Below are 16,095 nucleotides of genomic sequence, written 5' to 3' on the forward strand. Positions count from 1 at the left end.
CGGAAAAGGGGGAATATACCAAGAATATTGGTGGTGGGGAATGTGCACTGGTGGAGGGATGGGTGTTTGATCATTGTGAGATTGTAACCCAAACATGAAAGCTTGTAACTATCTCACGGTGATTCAATAAAATTTACTGTCATCTAGTTGCTCATTGATTTGTTCGAGTGGGCACCAGTAACGTCTCTCATTGACAGACTTATTGTTACTGTTTTTGGCATATCCAGTACGCTTGGGTAGCTTGCCAGGCTCTGGCGTGATACTCTCAGTAGCTTGCCAGGCTCTCCAAGAGGGGCGGAGGAATCAAACTCGTGTCGGCCGAGTTCACGTTGGCTGAGTGAAAGGCGAATGCCCAACCATTGTGCTATTGCTCCAGCCCAATAAAATTTTTAAAAAAAAGTAGGCTTTGAATTAAAGTATCAAGTTTCTCATGAAGACTGAACTAGTATGCCTTCAGCTTGCAGGGTCAGAAATACCAGCAAGTTAGAAAGATAATAGTAGCTGGGAAGACATAGTTAATTTTAACTGGGGTACTGTTTGAGAATTCATCTGTTCCACTGAAAAAAATTGATTTTGGCTTTGGCCAGGCAGTTTCAGTTCTCTGCCTTAGAATTTTTGTTGAAAGGGTCCCTTGATGCCAGAGCAATAGTGCAGCAGGTTGGGTGTTGGCCTTACATGCGGCTGACCCGACTTTGTTCTCTGGCATCTCATATGGTCCCCCGAGCACTGCCAGAACTCATTCTTGAGTACAGAGCCAGGATCAACCCCTGAACATTGTCAACATAGGTGTGTGACCTAAAAAGCCAAAAAGCCCCCCCCCAAAAAAAAGCAGGGGAAATTAATATTCTTAAAAATGAGTATTTGTGTTTTGTTTTTTAGAGCAGTGATTCTTTTTTTAAATTTAAAAAAAAATTTTTTTTTTATCACCATGTGGAAAGTTACAAAGTTCTCAGGTTTATGTCTCAGTTATGAATATTCAAACACCATCCCTTCACCAGTGCCCATATTCCACCACCAAAATCCCCAGTATACCCCCCGCCCCCGCCCCCCACCCCCAACTGTATAACTGATGAATTTCACTTCATTTTCTCTTTACCTTGATTACGTTCCATATTTCAACACAAAACTCACTATTGTTGATGGAGTTTCCAACCAAGAAAGACAGCCCTACTAAGGAAGCATTTGATAATTGGTTTTCCATTAAGAGATGGTATGTTTTCAGTTTTTAGAAAAGGTCACGCAGCGGCCGCGCGGTTCGGAGCTATCCCAGTCCCGCATCCCGGAGCCGTGTTAGTTGCTGCTCAGTGTCGCCAGGGCTCCATCTGGAGAAGGTGTGGTGGCTGCACCTCCTCCGTCTGGATCCCCGGTGTTGCTGGCCCCGTTTCAGGTCCGGAGCATTCTCCGGCTGCGTTAGAGCAGTGATTCTTAAGTCTGAACACATTAACAATATCTTAGGACCTATCTTTAGGACCTGTTCAAATGAAAATTACATGGCTCACCCTAGAGCACTCTGACCTCAAGTAGGTCTGAGGTGAAACCTGAGAATTGGGATTGTTTTCTCTGGGGTGGGGGGGTGGGAGAGCCACACCTCATGATGCTTAGGGTTATTCCTCAGGGGACCATATAGGATGTCAGATACTGAATCTGGATCAGCCACATGCAGGGTAAATCCCTTGCCCTCTGTACTACTGCTCCAGCCCCAGAATTAGGATTTTTAATAAGTTCTGGTGATGCTCTACTGTTGAAAGTAATTTTATTTTCTCCTTCCTGAAAATTGGCACTAAACTTCTGTAAGATCTGATGGTTGGGGTAGAGGACTTTCTTAGCTCTTGCAAGAGCACCTTTGAAATTTGGAAGGGACAGAACAGGAAGCCTATATATATATATATATATATATATATATATATATATAATAATATATAATATGTCTTTGGAGGGCTGGAGCGATAGCACAGCGGTTGGGCGTTCGCCTTTCACAAGGCCGACCCGTGTTCTATTCCTCCACCCCTCTCGGAGAGCCTGGCAAGCTACCCGTGCATATTGGATATGCCAAAAACAGTAACAATGTCAATGAGAGACGTTACTGGTGCCTGCTCGAACAAAATCAATGAGCAACAGGATGACAGTGACAGTGGCAGTGATGTCTCTGGAAATCTACCCAGTTCAGAAAGCAATGTCTAAAACTGTTAGCTGAAAAGGATGCTGATATGTTTCTGATAAGTTGCTTCACTGCTGCCATATTAGTTTACATTCTTAAGGCATATGCAGAAATAAATTCTAAATGTATAGTTTGATTTTTAAGGTATTTTTTTAGGTATTTTTATATTACAGTATAAAAACTCAAGCAAGGCAGGCAGTTAATTATGGTTGTCATAGAAATTGGTTTCAACCAGGGGACCCGTTTTCATCCCTTTCCAACCACTTTCATAATTAAATTTTTGTTCTGACTAATTCCAAATATTTTCACTTTGTCATGGTCTAAGTGTTGCCAAAAAGGATAAGCAAGTGGGAGTGGAGTTTTTCTGGATATAATCTTAACTAATATTAAATGATTCATAGTAAGATTGCTAGTGGGGACTGGAGCAATGGCACAGAGGGTAAGCATTTGCCTTGCACGGGGCCGACCCGGGTTTGATTCCCAGCATCCCATATGGTCCTTCGAGAATCGCCAGGAGTGATTCCTGAGTGCATGAGTCAGGAGTGACTCCTGTACAATGCCTGGTGTGACCCAAAAAGCCAAAAAAAAAAAAAAAGATGGCTAGTGGGTCTTTCTACAGTATTGGCTTAGAGCTTCTGTAAAGTAAACTCTTCCCAGGTGTGGAGTGATTCTGCTAAAACTAAATTGGTACTCGGTACTTGTGGATTTATTGATAATACTGAATTATAAGAATCAAGGAGAGGGGCTGGAGCAATAGCACATCGGGTAGGGTGTTTGCCTTGCACAAAGCCTACCTGGGTTTGAATCCCAGCATCCCATATGGTCCCCTGAGCACCGCCAGGGGTAATTCCTGAGTGCAGAGCCAGGAGTAACGCTTGTGCATAGCGAGGTGTGACCCAAAAAGAAAAAAAAAAAAAAGAATCAAGGAGATTCTTGAGAAATAGTACAGTGGATAGGACACTTGCCTTGCATGTGGCTGACCCAGTTTAATGCCCAGTGTCCCATATGGTCCCCTGGGCCCTGCCAGGAGTGGTTCCTGAGAACAGATCCAGGAGTAAGTCCTCAGCACAACTGGTGTGGCTCAAAGGACTGGGGTGGAGCTTTGCATGGTGGAGCCTCGGGTTTGATCCCTGTCATTTCAAGGTCCCTGGGACACAGCTAGAAATGGCCTGGAACTCCACCAGAATTTGAGGCCCATCCCTCTCTTTCCCCCCAAACAGAATCTGAAAGAAGTTAGCCACTTATATTGTATAAGTTTTTGTTTTTTTTTTAAATATGAAAGATACACATACTATTTTATTTATTTATTTAGTTTTTGCTTTTTTGGGTCACACCCAGCGATGCACAGGGATTACTCCTGGCTTTGCACTCAGGAATTACCCCTGGCGGTGCTCAGGGGACCATATGGAATGCTGGGAATCAGACCCGGGTTGGCTGCATGCAAGGCAAACGCCCTACCTGCTACGCTATTGTTTCAGCCCCACACATGCTATTTTAGCTGGTACCAAATATTTCAGGTATGACTTTGATTTGCCAGTGTTTTTTTTTCTTTTTAAATTTTATTGTGTGTGTGTGGGGGGGGCTGGAGCAATAGCACAGCGGGGGGCCGGAGCGATAGCACAGCGGGTAGGGCGTTTGCCTTTCACTCGGCCAACCCGGGTTCGATCCCCGGCATCCCATATGGTCCCCCAAGTACTGCCAGGAATAATTCCTGAGTGCAAAGCCAGGAGTAACCCCTGAGCATCACTGGGTGTGACCCTCCCCCCCAAAAAAAATAGCACAGCGGGCAGGGTGGTTTGCCTTGCACGAAACCAACCTGGGTTTGATTTCTCCGTCTTTCTCGGAGAGCCCGGCAAGCTACCGAGAGTATCCCGCCTGCACGGCAGAGTCTGACAAGCTACCCGTGGCGTATTCGATATGCCAAAAACAGTAACAACAAGTCTAACAATGGAGACGTTACTAGTGCCTGCTTGAGCAAGAGCAAATCTATGAACAGCGGGACAACAGTGCTACAGTATGTGTGTGTGTGTGTGCTTTAGTCGAGAAACACACACATGCTCACACACAGAATTAAATAGTAGGTTTTTTACCCCTACTAATAATTTAACGTGATATTTTCTAACCTGAAGGGGAAAAAAATCAAATTTCTTGTTCTTTTCTGAGAAGGGTACATTTAAAAAAAATTTTTTTAAAAAAATTTTTTATTAGCGAATCACTGTGAGGTACAGTTAAAGACTTACAAACTTTTGTGCTTGCATTTCAGTCATACAGTGGTCGAGTGCCCATCCCTCCAGCAGTGCCCATTTTCTACCACCAATGGTTCCAGCATCCCTCCCACCACTCCCACCCTGTGCTTCTCCCACCCCACCCCGCCTCTGTGTCAGGGCATTCCCTTTTGCTCTCTCTCTCTCCTTCTGGGTGTTGTGGTTTGCAGTGTTTTAAGTGGCCATCATATTTGGTCTGTAATCTACTTTCAGCCCGCATCTCCCATCCCCAACTGGCCCTCTAGCACCCTTTAATTGGTGGTTTCTTCTCTACCTGAGCTGCCTTTTCCACCAGCATGCAAGGCTGGCTTCTAAGCTGTGGAGTAATCCTCCTGGTGCTTATCTCTACTGTTCTTGGGTGTTAGTCTCCCATTCTGTTACTTTATATTACATAAATGTGCGTAATCTTTCTATATCTCTCCCTCTCTTTCTGACTCATTTCACTTAGCATGATACTTTCCATGTTGATCCACCTATTTGCAAATTTCATGACTTCATCTTTTTCTAACAGCTGCATAGCATTTCACTGTATAGATGTACCAAACTTTCTTTTCTTTTTAAATTTATTTATTTTTTAATTTATTTATTATTATTTTTTAATTTTATTGAATCACCGTGAGATAGTTACAAGCTTTCATGTTTCGGTTACAATCTCACAATGATCAAACACCCATCCCTTCACCAGTGCACATTCCCCACCACCAATATCCCGGGTATATCCCCCCCTTTCCCACCCTCCCCCTGCCTCTAAGGCAGACAGTATTCCCCATACTCTCTCTCTACTTTTGGGCATTATGACTTGCAATACAGACACTGAGAGGTCATCATGTTTGGTCCATTATCTACTTTCGGCATGCATCTCCCATCCCAACTGGGATGTACCAAACTTTCTTTAACCAGTCATCTGTTCTTGGGCACTCGGGTTTTTTCCAGATTCTGGCTATTGTAAATAGTGTTGCAATGAACACATTAGTGCAGATGTCATTTCTACTATACTTTTTTGCATCTCCGGGGTATATTCCCAGAAGTGGTATTTCTGGGTCAAATAGGAGCTCAGATTCTAATTTTTTTTTTTTTTTTTTTTTTTTTGCTTTTTGGGTCACACCCAGTGATGCTCAGGAGCTGCTTTTGGTTTTGCACTCAGGAACTATTCCTGGAAGTGCTCAGGTGACCATATGGGATGCTGGGAATCGAACCCGGGTCGGCCAAGTGCAAGGCAAATCCCCTACCCGCTGTGCTATCGCTCCATCCCCTCAAATTCTAACTTTTTGAGACACATCCATTCTGTTTTCCAAAAGTGAGAGGGGTACATTTTGTTGACTATTTGAACTTAAGGAAATTTTGAGGTTTACTTATCAGTGAAAGATGATCTCTAGAGAGCCATTTAAAATTATGAGGAGGAGGTTGTCTCATGATCGAATTCTCTGAAGTACTCTCTGCTAGATCGTTACATGTCAGTTGACCAAAAGCTTACATTTGGTAGCCTGGGAGCCACTTGTAAAGGCAATTAGAGGCTGTCCCCAAAGCTTCTTCCTCTCGGAGAGCCCGGCAAGCTACCAAGAGTATCCCGCCCACACAGCAGTGTCTGGCAAGTTCGGGCAAGCCTTTTCCATATGCCAAAAACAGTAACAATGTCGGTTCTCATTCCCCTGACCCTGAAAGAGCCCCCAATATAACAGGCTGCACTAGCATGCTACAGGGACGAATGGAGACGTTACTGGTGCCCGCTTGAGCAAATCGATGAACAACAGGATGACAGTGGTACAGTGACAGTGACTCTCTTCTAGAGTAGGTAGAAACTGCAGTGAAATTTTGCGGGTTTTGTTTGTTTGTTTTGGGCCCTAGTGGAAGGTGACCTTTTCCCAGCTCAGCTCAGGGATAACTCCTGGCAGTGCTTCTGGGACATGTACCCCAGCCTCGTGAGCCATCTCCTTGGCAGGAGTTACCCTGTATTTAAAAACCAAAAGGCAGGATTTTTTTTTAGGTTGGTTCCAAGTGCATGGTTTAGTCTAAATTCTAGGCGCCTTAATCGGGATTGAGGTAAATGTACTACAGAAAATCAAATTAATTTGTTCTGTTTCACTATTTCACTGCTTCGGGAACTTCAGAGATGCTGCCTATGGGAGTTGCAATTTCTACATTACACTTCTTGACTGTTTTCATGCAGTAAAGAAGGTAAGTGCTCTTAGATGGACACAGTGTTCTGTGGGAGACCTGAGCATACCCAGGAAGCTGGGACCTTTCTCCCTCCTCAAGACATGTGTGATGGCGAGGCTGTTTCCCACTCCCTAATGTTAGAATGTCACAGATCATAACGGTTTATTGTAAATTGGTACTTTCTGCATGAATTGGGAGTAAAGGGACATAACCAACAGGGACAGAAAGAAACAGCTGTGCAAATTTAGAATCCATTTCCAGGTTCTGTTTGATTGATTGGTTTTATGGGCTCAGTTCCTGTCAGTCTGATTTTCATCTATGTACAGTCATACACTTTGTGTTTGTTTCTTTTACATTCAGTATCTAGTTCAACAGAAGAATCTGAATGTGAAACGCAACAGTAGGTCACTACAGCTTGCTCATAGCTATTTTAAAATACTGTGTTTTGTCAGTGGGACCATGCTCTCTTGATGCCTTCCTGGTACATTCCAAACACATTGGTGTGCCTGGAGTTAAGTGGCATGGCCGACCCACCTGTGAGACTCTGTGCTCTCTTGGGTCTTATCCCAGAATGCCAGAGCTGTACAGAAGCTCAAATCATAGATAAGTAGCTCATGAATCAAATAGGTTTTTTTTTTTTTAAAGCATCTCAAGATAACTGCTCACATTTTCTTAAAAAAGGGACCCTGGTTTAAGTCCCTGTATATTGGAATAGGGAGGCTCTCTGAGAATTTTTTTTTTAAAAGAAATTGATTAAAGTGAGAGCACAGTTCAGAGATGAATGGTACTTTTCCCCAGCACTGCAAGATGAGGTATAGAACATAATGCTTTGAGATTCCTGTGGCACCATGATCTTTGGAGCTGATGAGGCTTTTGCCACAGGCTCCAAAACAGCTCAGTCAAGCCTCTTTTGAGGCAGGTAATGGACAGAATGAAGTTAGGAGGGATAGAATGATAGAACATGTGATAACCCCAGCTATAGTTACAGCCCTGCCTCCTGGGCCCCATGGCTCTGCTAATGTAGGTGGCACTAGAAATATTAACCATGTGTCCAGAGGAAACCTTCAGGAACCTTGGAAGTGCCCACTTAATATTCTAGAGTAGTTTCTGTTATTTTTTTCATTGGATTATTGGTCTTTTGGTTGCTTTATCAGTTGGCTATCCAAAGTCTTAAGTAGCTGAAACTCTAGACCAAAAATTGCTTTTGTGTGTTTTGTACAATATTTAGGTTTTGTTTTCTCCCCCAAGAGTCAGCTGCTCTGGTTTTCAATTTAAACATTTCTGATTTGTGAAAAAAATTGAATATTGTTATTGGATCACTTTTAAGAGGATCATCTCATGAAATAGGAAGGCAAGTGCCTTACTGCTATACTTTCACTCTGGCCCCATAACAAAATATTTTATGACATGGCGGATTTTCTTTGAAAGTGCCTTACAGAATCACCCTTTTTGAAGCTATGATGTCATTGATCAGGAATTTTTGCTTAGTGATCAGTAAGCTGGGGGCACATTGCTTAGAGGCCACTAGCTCAGCGTGGTCTCAGAAAATGCTTGCTTTGCTTAACATGCCCCATCAGTTGCAGCTCTCAGGACACAGAATAAATTAGAGAATAAACTTCTCTGGTGATAAATATTTTTCCTCAAAAAGCTTTGAATTTTAATGATCATCTCTGAGTGGTCTTTAAGGAAATGTAGTCTTTATTATTAAGAATCTCAATTTTAAATCTCAGATTTAGTTTGGTTTTTTGTTGTTGTTGTTGTTGTTGTTTGTTTTGATTTTTGCATATTGGGTCACACCTGGCAATGCACAGGGGTTACTCCTAGCAGTGCTCAGGGGTGCTATGGGGTGCTGGGAATCGAACCCGGGTTGGCCGAGTGCAAGGCAAATGCCCTACCCACTGTGCTATCGCTCTAGCCCCTAAATCTCAGATTTAGAAGCATTAAGAAGTGTATGTGCAGGGTCTGGAGAGATAGTAGCGCCTTGCACATGGTCGACCTGGGTTTGATCCCCAGAGCCACATTCAGTCCCTTGAGCACTGCTAGGAGTGATCCCTGAGCACAGAGCCAGAGTGAACCCTCATCCTTGCCAGGAGTTATCCTTAAGCACAGAACCAGGAGTAAACCCTGAGCAGCAGTGTATATGGCCCAGCCTCCCACACCAAACACACACACACACACACACACACACACACACAATGTATTTGGACATTTTTTAAAAGCAAAACTATGTTTATTTCCCTCTCTTTTTTTTTATTGAATCACCATGAGATACAGTTACAAAGCTTTCTTGTTTGAGTTGTATTCATACAATGATCAAACACCCATCCCTCCACCAGTGCACATTTTTCACTACCAATGTCCCCAGTACCCCCCACCCCCAACCCCACCTCATCCCAGTCCGTCCCCTGCCTCTATGGCAGACAATTTCCACCATACTCTTTACTTTTGGGCATTATGGTTTGCAATACAGTTACTGAGAGACCATCACGTTTGGTCCTTTATCACTTTCAGCACACATCTCCCATCCCAAATGATTCCTCCAACCATCATTGACTTAGTGATCCCTTCTCTATCCCAGCTGCCTTCTCCCCCAGCTCATGAGGCAGGCTTCTAATCATGGAGCATTCTTCCTGGCCCTTGTCTCTACTATCCTTGGGTGTCAGTCTCATATTATTTTATTTTATATTCCACAAATGTTCTCCCTCTTTTAGTATCATTTTGAGACCATTGGTTCTGCTTTATATTCAGAGTCTGAATATTATCTTGATCTAATAAATTAATGGGATTACACTGAAACCCTGATTACTTTTTTTTTTTAATAAAAATTTTATTTTATTAAATCACCGTGTAGAAGATTACAATGCTTTCAGGCTTAGGTCTCAGTTATACAATGCTGAAACAACCATCCCTTCACCAGTGCCCATATACCACCACCAAAAAAAAAAACACCAAAAAAAACCCCACACAGTACACCTCCCATCCCGCCCCCCCTCCCCCTACCTTGTAATTGATAAGTTTCATTTTACATTCTGTTAACTTTGGTCACATTCAATATTTCAACACAAACCTCACTATTGTTGTTAGGAGTACCCCACTAGATTCAGACCTACTGTGAAGACAAATAAGGTCGCGTGGTTTTGAATTTCTGTACTTTAACACTAAGTCCAGGGAGATTTCTTCCAGATATTGGATCATTGCAGGCTTGAAAACCCAATCTGTGGTTTTCTTAATATGGTAGACACCGCGCCCTTCATCCCCGGAGAGAGAGAGAGAGAGAGAGAGAGAGGAGAGAGAGAGAGAGGAGAGAGAGAGAGAGAGAGGAGAGAGAGAGGAGAGAGAGAGAGAGAGGAGAGAGAGAGAGAGAGAGAGGAGAGAGAGAGAGAGAGAGAGAGAGAGAGAGAGAGAGAGAGAGGAGACCTTTCCCCTCCTGGGTGGGCACGGGGCCGAGGTTTAGTTCTCAGGCTGGAGACATTCTGCGAGGAGTGGCCCATGCCGAAAGACGTGAAACCGTGATTACTTTTGATTATTTAAGTCAGAGTGGGTGATTGATGAAGGAACATAAAAACTCCAGTCTTATTAAAATAAATACTGTTAGAACTATTTCCTAAATGATGGGAGCATTTATTTATTTATTTATTTTTATTTTATCACCATGTGGAAAGTTACAAAGTTCTCAGGTTTATGTCTCAGTTATACCATATTCAAACACCATCCCTTCACCAGTGACCATATTCCACCACCAAGATCCCCGGTATACCCCCTGCCCCCCACCCCAACTGTATAACTGATGAATTTCACTTCATTTTCTCTTCACCTTGATTACGTTCCATATTTCAACACAAAACTCACTATTGTTGTGGGAGTTATACCCCCAAACAAGATAACCCTATTAAGGAAGCATTTGATAATTAGTTTTCTATTAAAAGATGGTATGTTTTCAGGTTTTAGAAAAGGTCGCGCGGCTCGGATGTGTCCCAGTCCCGAATCCCGGAGCCGTGTTAGTTGCTGCTCAGTGTTGCCAGGGCTCCATCTGGAGAAGGTGTGCTGGCTGCACCTCCACCTTCCGGCTCCCCGGTGTTGTTGGCCCCAATTCAGGTCCGGAGCATTTTCCGGGCCGAGTTGCTCACCAGAATGCCTGCCGCTTCTCTGTTGAATGTGGCAAGATGGTGCCGAGGGTGGGTCGAGGGCGTGACTTCCGGTGGCCGGGACCACTTGGAGTTTGGGCTGGCGCCGCCCCACTCCAGTGCCTCCCCGCGGCTGGGATGTGTCCCAGTCCCAAATCCTGGAGCCGTGTTAGTTGCTGCTCAGTGTCGCCAGGGCTCCATCTGGAGAAGGTGTGCTGGCTGCACCTCCACCTTCCGGCTCCCCGGTGTTGTTGGCCCCAATTCAGGTCCGGAGCATTTTCCGGGCCGAGTTGCTCACCAGAATGCCTGGCCGCTTCTCTGTTGATTGTGGCAAGATGGTGCCGAGGGTGGGTCGAGGGCGTGACTTCCGGTGGCCGGGACCACTTGGAGTTTGGGCTGGCGCCGCCCCACTCCAGTGCCTCCCCGCGGCTGGGATGTGTCCCAGTCCCAAATCCTGGAGCCGTGTTAGTTGCTGCTCAGTGTCGCCAGGGCTCCATCTGGAGAAGATGTGCTGGCTGCACCTCCACCTCCGGCTCTGATGGGAGCATTTAAAAGGCATAGCTGATTTCCTTTGAGATGTCTTCAGTGACATATAACCTGGGTATAATAATGCTTTTCTGATGTTCCTCATTGTATTTCCTATAGGGAGGTTGGACTGCAAATTATCTCCTTGTTTGCATCTTTTTAAAAAAATTTTTCTTTGAATTTTAGGCAGTGCTGTTTGGTTTCCTTAATTTCAACACCTTTAACCTTGCTGAGTATGAATACTATGAGGTAAGTTTTCAAGGATAATGTTTTAAATTCATTTATATTCTTAAGAATACTAGTTTGTTTTTTTTTTTCTTTTAATGGTTCTGTGTCACACCCAGCAGTGCTCAGGAATTATTCCTGGCTCTTCACCCACGTGGGATGCTGGGATTAAACCTGGATTGACCATGTGCAAAGCAAATGCCCTACCCATTGTACTATCACTCCAGTCCCCAAAGAAGTAATATTCTTGTACTTTGAAAAAACATTTCTGTTTTGGGGTCACACCCAGCAGTGCTTCAATGGCTACTCCTGACTCTGCTCAGGGATTGCTCCTGGCAGGGCTGAGCAGACCTTTGGTGGTGCCAGGGGTTGAAGAGGAGTGATTTACAGACAATCTCCTTAATTCCTGGATTATCTCTCCGATAGAGAGATTGCTTCAAGGGCTGGAACATTTGCTTTGTGTCTAGGAGTACAAGGTTCCTGTTTTCAGCACCACATGGTCTCCTGGGCATTACCAAAAACTATCCTGAAGCATACTGAGCTGGGGTTTTCCCCCGAAGTTGAATTATTCTTATATAGAGTTAAAAAATGGTTCTCTTGAACCTGTTGCCCCATTTTTGCAGTCTCATTCTCAGCTGTGGTGCTGCATTTGATACATCCTTCCAGGATACTTGAGTGCACCCTGTGCCTCTCCCCTTCATTTTACTTTAAGTTCTCTTAGCATTGATGACTCATCTGTGGCTGAATGAGACCATGCTGGTAAAAATACAGTAACATAGCATCTGAGGAGGTGCAACATACTATCAGTTGAAAGTCTAAGCTGCTGTGACTTGACCCTGACCAGCTACTGTAGTTGGACACTTCCCTTCCATGGTTGATGCCTCGGTTTACATCACTGCATAGGCACGGAGCACCCGTCAGAGACTGGACGGGGCTCATTCTCTGCCCAGAGCAAGAGAGGCGGCCGAAGCGGCCTTCTGCCTCTCGTCAGCCTTCATTTCCAGCTCCAGCAGTAGCCTCTGCTTGGCAGCCCTCTTTCATCTTAGGCGGAATGGTGCTGTGTTCCCAGCAGATGGAGGCTGGAGAGTCCTGGCCAGCCTGGAATCTGGTTTACTGTGTTCAGCCCTATCAAGCTAGACATGTCCCCAGCCCATGCCACAGGCCCTCCAGCCCCACTCCCAGAGGAGCAAGAAGAGATTTTTTTGCTGGCAAGCCCTCTGATTTTGTTTTTGAACCACACCTAGCATGCAGGGACCACTCCTGGCAGCACTCAGGGGACCATATGGGATGCCCGGGATCAAACCCAGGTTGACCTCGTGCACAGCAGATGTCCTACCTGCTGTACTATAGTTCCAAAAAAAAATTTTTTTTTATTCAGTAACTTGATTCCACTATTCCAGCTTCCAAAGAGTTAATGAGTAAGATGTTACGCTAATGATCTTTTTCAGGCAAGAATACTTGTTGAATTTTGTCTTTTTATCCTACCATATAGGACTAGAGCGATAGCACAGCAGGTAGGGCTTGCACATGGCCAATCTGGTTAGATTCCTCTGTCCCTCTCGGAGAACCTGGCAAGGTACCAAGAGTATCCCGCCCGCATGGCAGAGCCTGGCAAGCTCCCCATGGCGTATTTGATATGCCAAAAACAGTAACAAGTCTCACAATGGAGATGTTACTGGTGCCCCTCAAGCAAATCGATGAACAATGGGACGACAATGCTACAGTGCCTTCTACCATACTCATGTAGAGATTATTTTTATGCTTATTGAACAGATTTATTTATTTATTTATTTATTTATTTATTTATTTATTTGCTTTTTGGGTCACACCCGGTGATGCACAGGGGTTACTCCTGGCTCTGCACTCAGGAATTATTCCTGGCGGTGTTTGGGGGACCATATGGAATGCTAGGAATCGAACCTGGGTCAGCCTCGTGCAAGGCAAACGCCCTAACCGCTGTGCTATCGCTCCAGCCCTCGAATATATATATATTTTTCAATCGTAGAGTGATTCAGAAGATTCACCTTGACTAGTGCTGAGACTATAAAAGGATAAGATAGGTGTTGTTCAAAAGCAATTTCTAAATAAATTTTTATCTTGTTAAATTTTTTTCTTCCTAAGGTAACATGCCACAGTAGCATAAGGTTTATGATATTGATGTGTGAAGTTTAGAGTAACATATATGACTAAACTGTTTTATTAATGCATTGGGTTAATAGTTGTGATCAGTCATTACTGTACCTATAACAATCACCATCTTAATTTTCTGTGCACATGCATATCCTCAAATGGGTAAGCTTATTGGCTTTTTTTTTTTAATAATGTAGGAGTACTGCTATTTATTCAGCCATTGATTAACCTGATTAAATTGGGCATGAACTCCACATTACTTTTTTTTTATTCTATTCTGAATGTTTATTTTATTATTTTATTATTTTCTCCCTTTTTTTGATTCACTGTGAGATACAGCTACAAAACTTTCATGTTTGAACTTTGGTCATACAATCATGAAACACCCATCCCTTCACCAGTGCACACTTATTGGCCTTTTTGTTACTAGTTTTTCGCTTTTCACTGTCAAATTTCTTCTACTTTTTGCCTAAGCCTGTGTATCTGTTCCTATTATTAAATTTCATCTGAGTTTATCTTATAATATTGTATGGCAACTCAGTCCAAGTGACTTAATAACCACAGGTAAAGGTATTTTTCACATTTCAGTCTATGTTCTTTTCTTTTCTTCCTACAGACATATTATAATCTTGAATACTTGTAATTTTTAATTTATAGATGAAGACTTCCATTTGATCCTCTTATTCAGTAGCCAGTGAGATGCCAAACCCTAGAGGGCTTCCCTGCAGTAGAGTCAGGACTGTTCACATTCAAACCAGTTTGTCCTTCAGGGAAACAAGAAAGTATTTGGGTTCCTCAGCTTAGAAAATTTGCTCTCTCATCAGCTGCAAGTATGTGATAAGATTTGGATAAAACAACCAAAACACTTAGGTATATTTTGGTTAAAAGCAGTTAGCTCTATTTTCTGAAAGCTGACTACACCAGCAAAAGAATTTTGAGAGTATTTGAGGGCTGGAGAAATAGAACGGTGTGTCTGGAACTTGGCCTTGCACGTGTCTTTAAAACTGATTTTATACGGTTCCCTGAGCACTGCCAGGAGCAAGCCCTGATCACTGCCTGGTGTGGCCCAAGAACAACAATAACAACAACAAAAAAAAAGCAGAAGAAAAGGAAAGAAAATTGACTTAGACCAGGAGACTTATCTTTTGGTAATGATCACTGCAGGCTAAACTTTAGTTTTCTGACTATTTGTTTGTTTATATATAAACTAGCTGTTTATAAACTAGCTAGTTTATAAATGGCTCTATACTAAAGCCACTGGTTTGCAGTCCTTGAGACACTAACTTTTGATAAAGGGGTACAAGGAGGAGATTCAACCCTCACGTGAATGTGTTGGTCTTCCTTTTTTGCAGAAAGCAGAAAATGGAGATTTAAACTGGATCATACCAGGTCGCTTTGTGGCCTTCTGTGGACCTCATTTGAGAACCAAACTTGAAAGTGGTATGTGAAGTACTTTTGGTATTAAAAGTAGCCATCCTGTATTTTTCTTTTAAATAATTCAAAGCGCTATATTTAAGATGTTGATCACTTAAGTATACTTGATCATTTCAGCCATCATTTTGCTTGGATTTTCATTTTGTTTTGCTGCATTTAAAATCAAATTGGTATCCAATCCCCAGTCTAGACACTTTCTACCTAACTACAGGTTCAGTTGTCATTTGTTGTATGTGTGCCTTTGTGCATTTTATAGTATCTGGTGAATATCTCTCTGTAGGTTACTACCAACATTCTCCTGAGGCTTATATTCCATACTTTAAGAACCACAACGTTTCTACCATTATTCGTCTGAATAAAAGGGTATATGATGCCAAACGCTTTACCTCTGCTGGGTTTGAGCACTATGAGCTCTTCTTTGCGGACGGCAGTGCCCCCACTGATGACATTGTGAGAGACTTTCTGGACATTTGTGAGAATGCGGAAGGCGCCGTTGCAGTCCATTGTAAAGGTGCGTTTCTAGGATGAGTTAAAGAGCGGGAGACATGGGCGCATTCATACTCAGACCCATATCCTCGTTTGGAGCTAGGACTCAGCAAACTGCCTTTCTTTTTCATTTTTATCTATTCACTTTTGGGGGTGTTTGTTTTTGGGTCACCCCTGGTGTAGCTCAGGGCTTACTCCAGCCTCTGTACTCAAGAATCACTCCTTGCAGGGTTAGGGGTTTGGCAACTGAACCTGCGTCAACCACATGCAAGGCAAACACCCTGTCTGCTGTGCTATCTCTAGATCCTGCCTCTCATTTTTAAAGATTTTATTCCTTCTAAGTTATCTTTGTTGAAACAACTTTATTGAGATTTACAAAATACATTAAAGAATGTATTTTTTTCATTTTGGGTCACACCCGGTAATGCACAATGGTTACTCCTGACTCATGCACTCAGAAATTACTCCTGCAGTGCTGGGGGGGTGGGGAGCGGCTATTTTCGATGCTGGGAATCGAACCTGGGTTGGCCACATGCAAGGCAAAGCCCTACCCACTGTGATATTGCTCTAGCCCCTACAGAATGTATTTTTT

At 43.3% G+C, this 16,095-nt stretch overlaps 1 protein-coding gene across 18 annotated transcripts in view; it reads left to right on the forward strand.

The window, feature by feature from the left end:
* Window positions 1-16,095, forward strand: part of CDC14B (cell division cycle 14B) — a 99,154-nt gene that overhangs the window by 54,812 nt on the left and 28,247 nt on the right. For all 18 annotated transcript variants that reach the window (XM_055130409.1, XM_055130406.1, XM_055130407.1 and 15 more), the window contains 4 exons: window positions 6,531-6,597; window positions 11,415-11,477; window positions 14,936-15,023; window positions 15,298-15,528. In XM_055130409.1, coding sequence (XP_054986384.1) covers window positions 6,531-6,597; window positions 11,415-11,477; window positions 14,936-15,023; window positions 15,298-15,528 — 449 coding nt within the window. The remainder of the gene's footprint in view (window positions 1-6,530; window positions 6,598-11,414; window positions 11,478-14,935; window positions 15,024-15,297; window positions 15,529-16,095) is intronic.

This window comes from Sorex araneus, chromosome 3 (assembly GCF_027595985.1).
Source record: "Sorex araneus isolate mSorAra2 chromosome 3, mSorAra2.pri, whole genome shotgun sequence".
Taxonomy (NCBI): domain Eukaryota; kingdom Metazoa; phylum Chordata; class Mammalia; order Eulipotyphla; family Soricidae; genus Sorex; species Sorex araneus.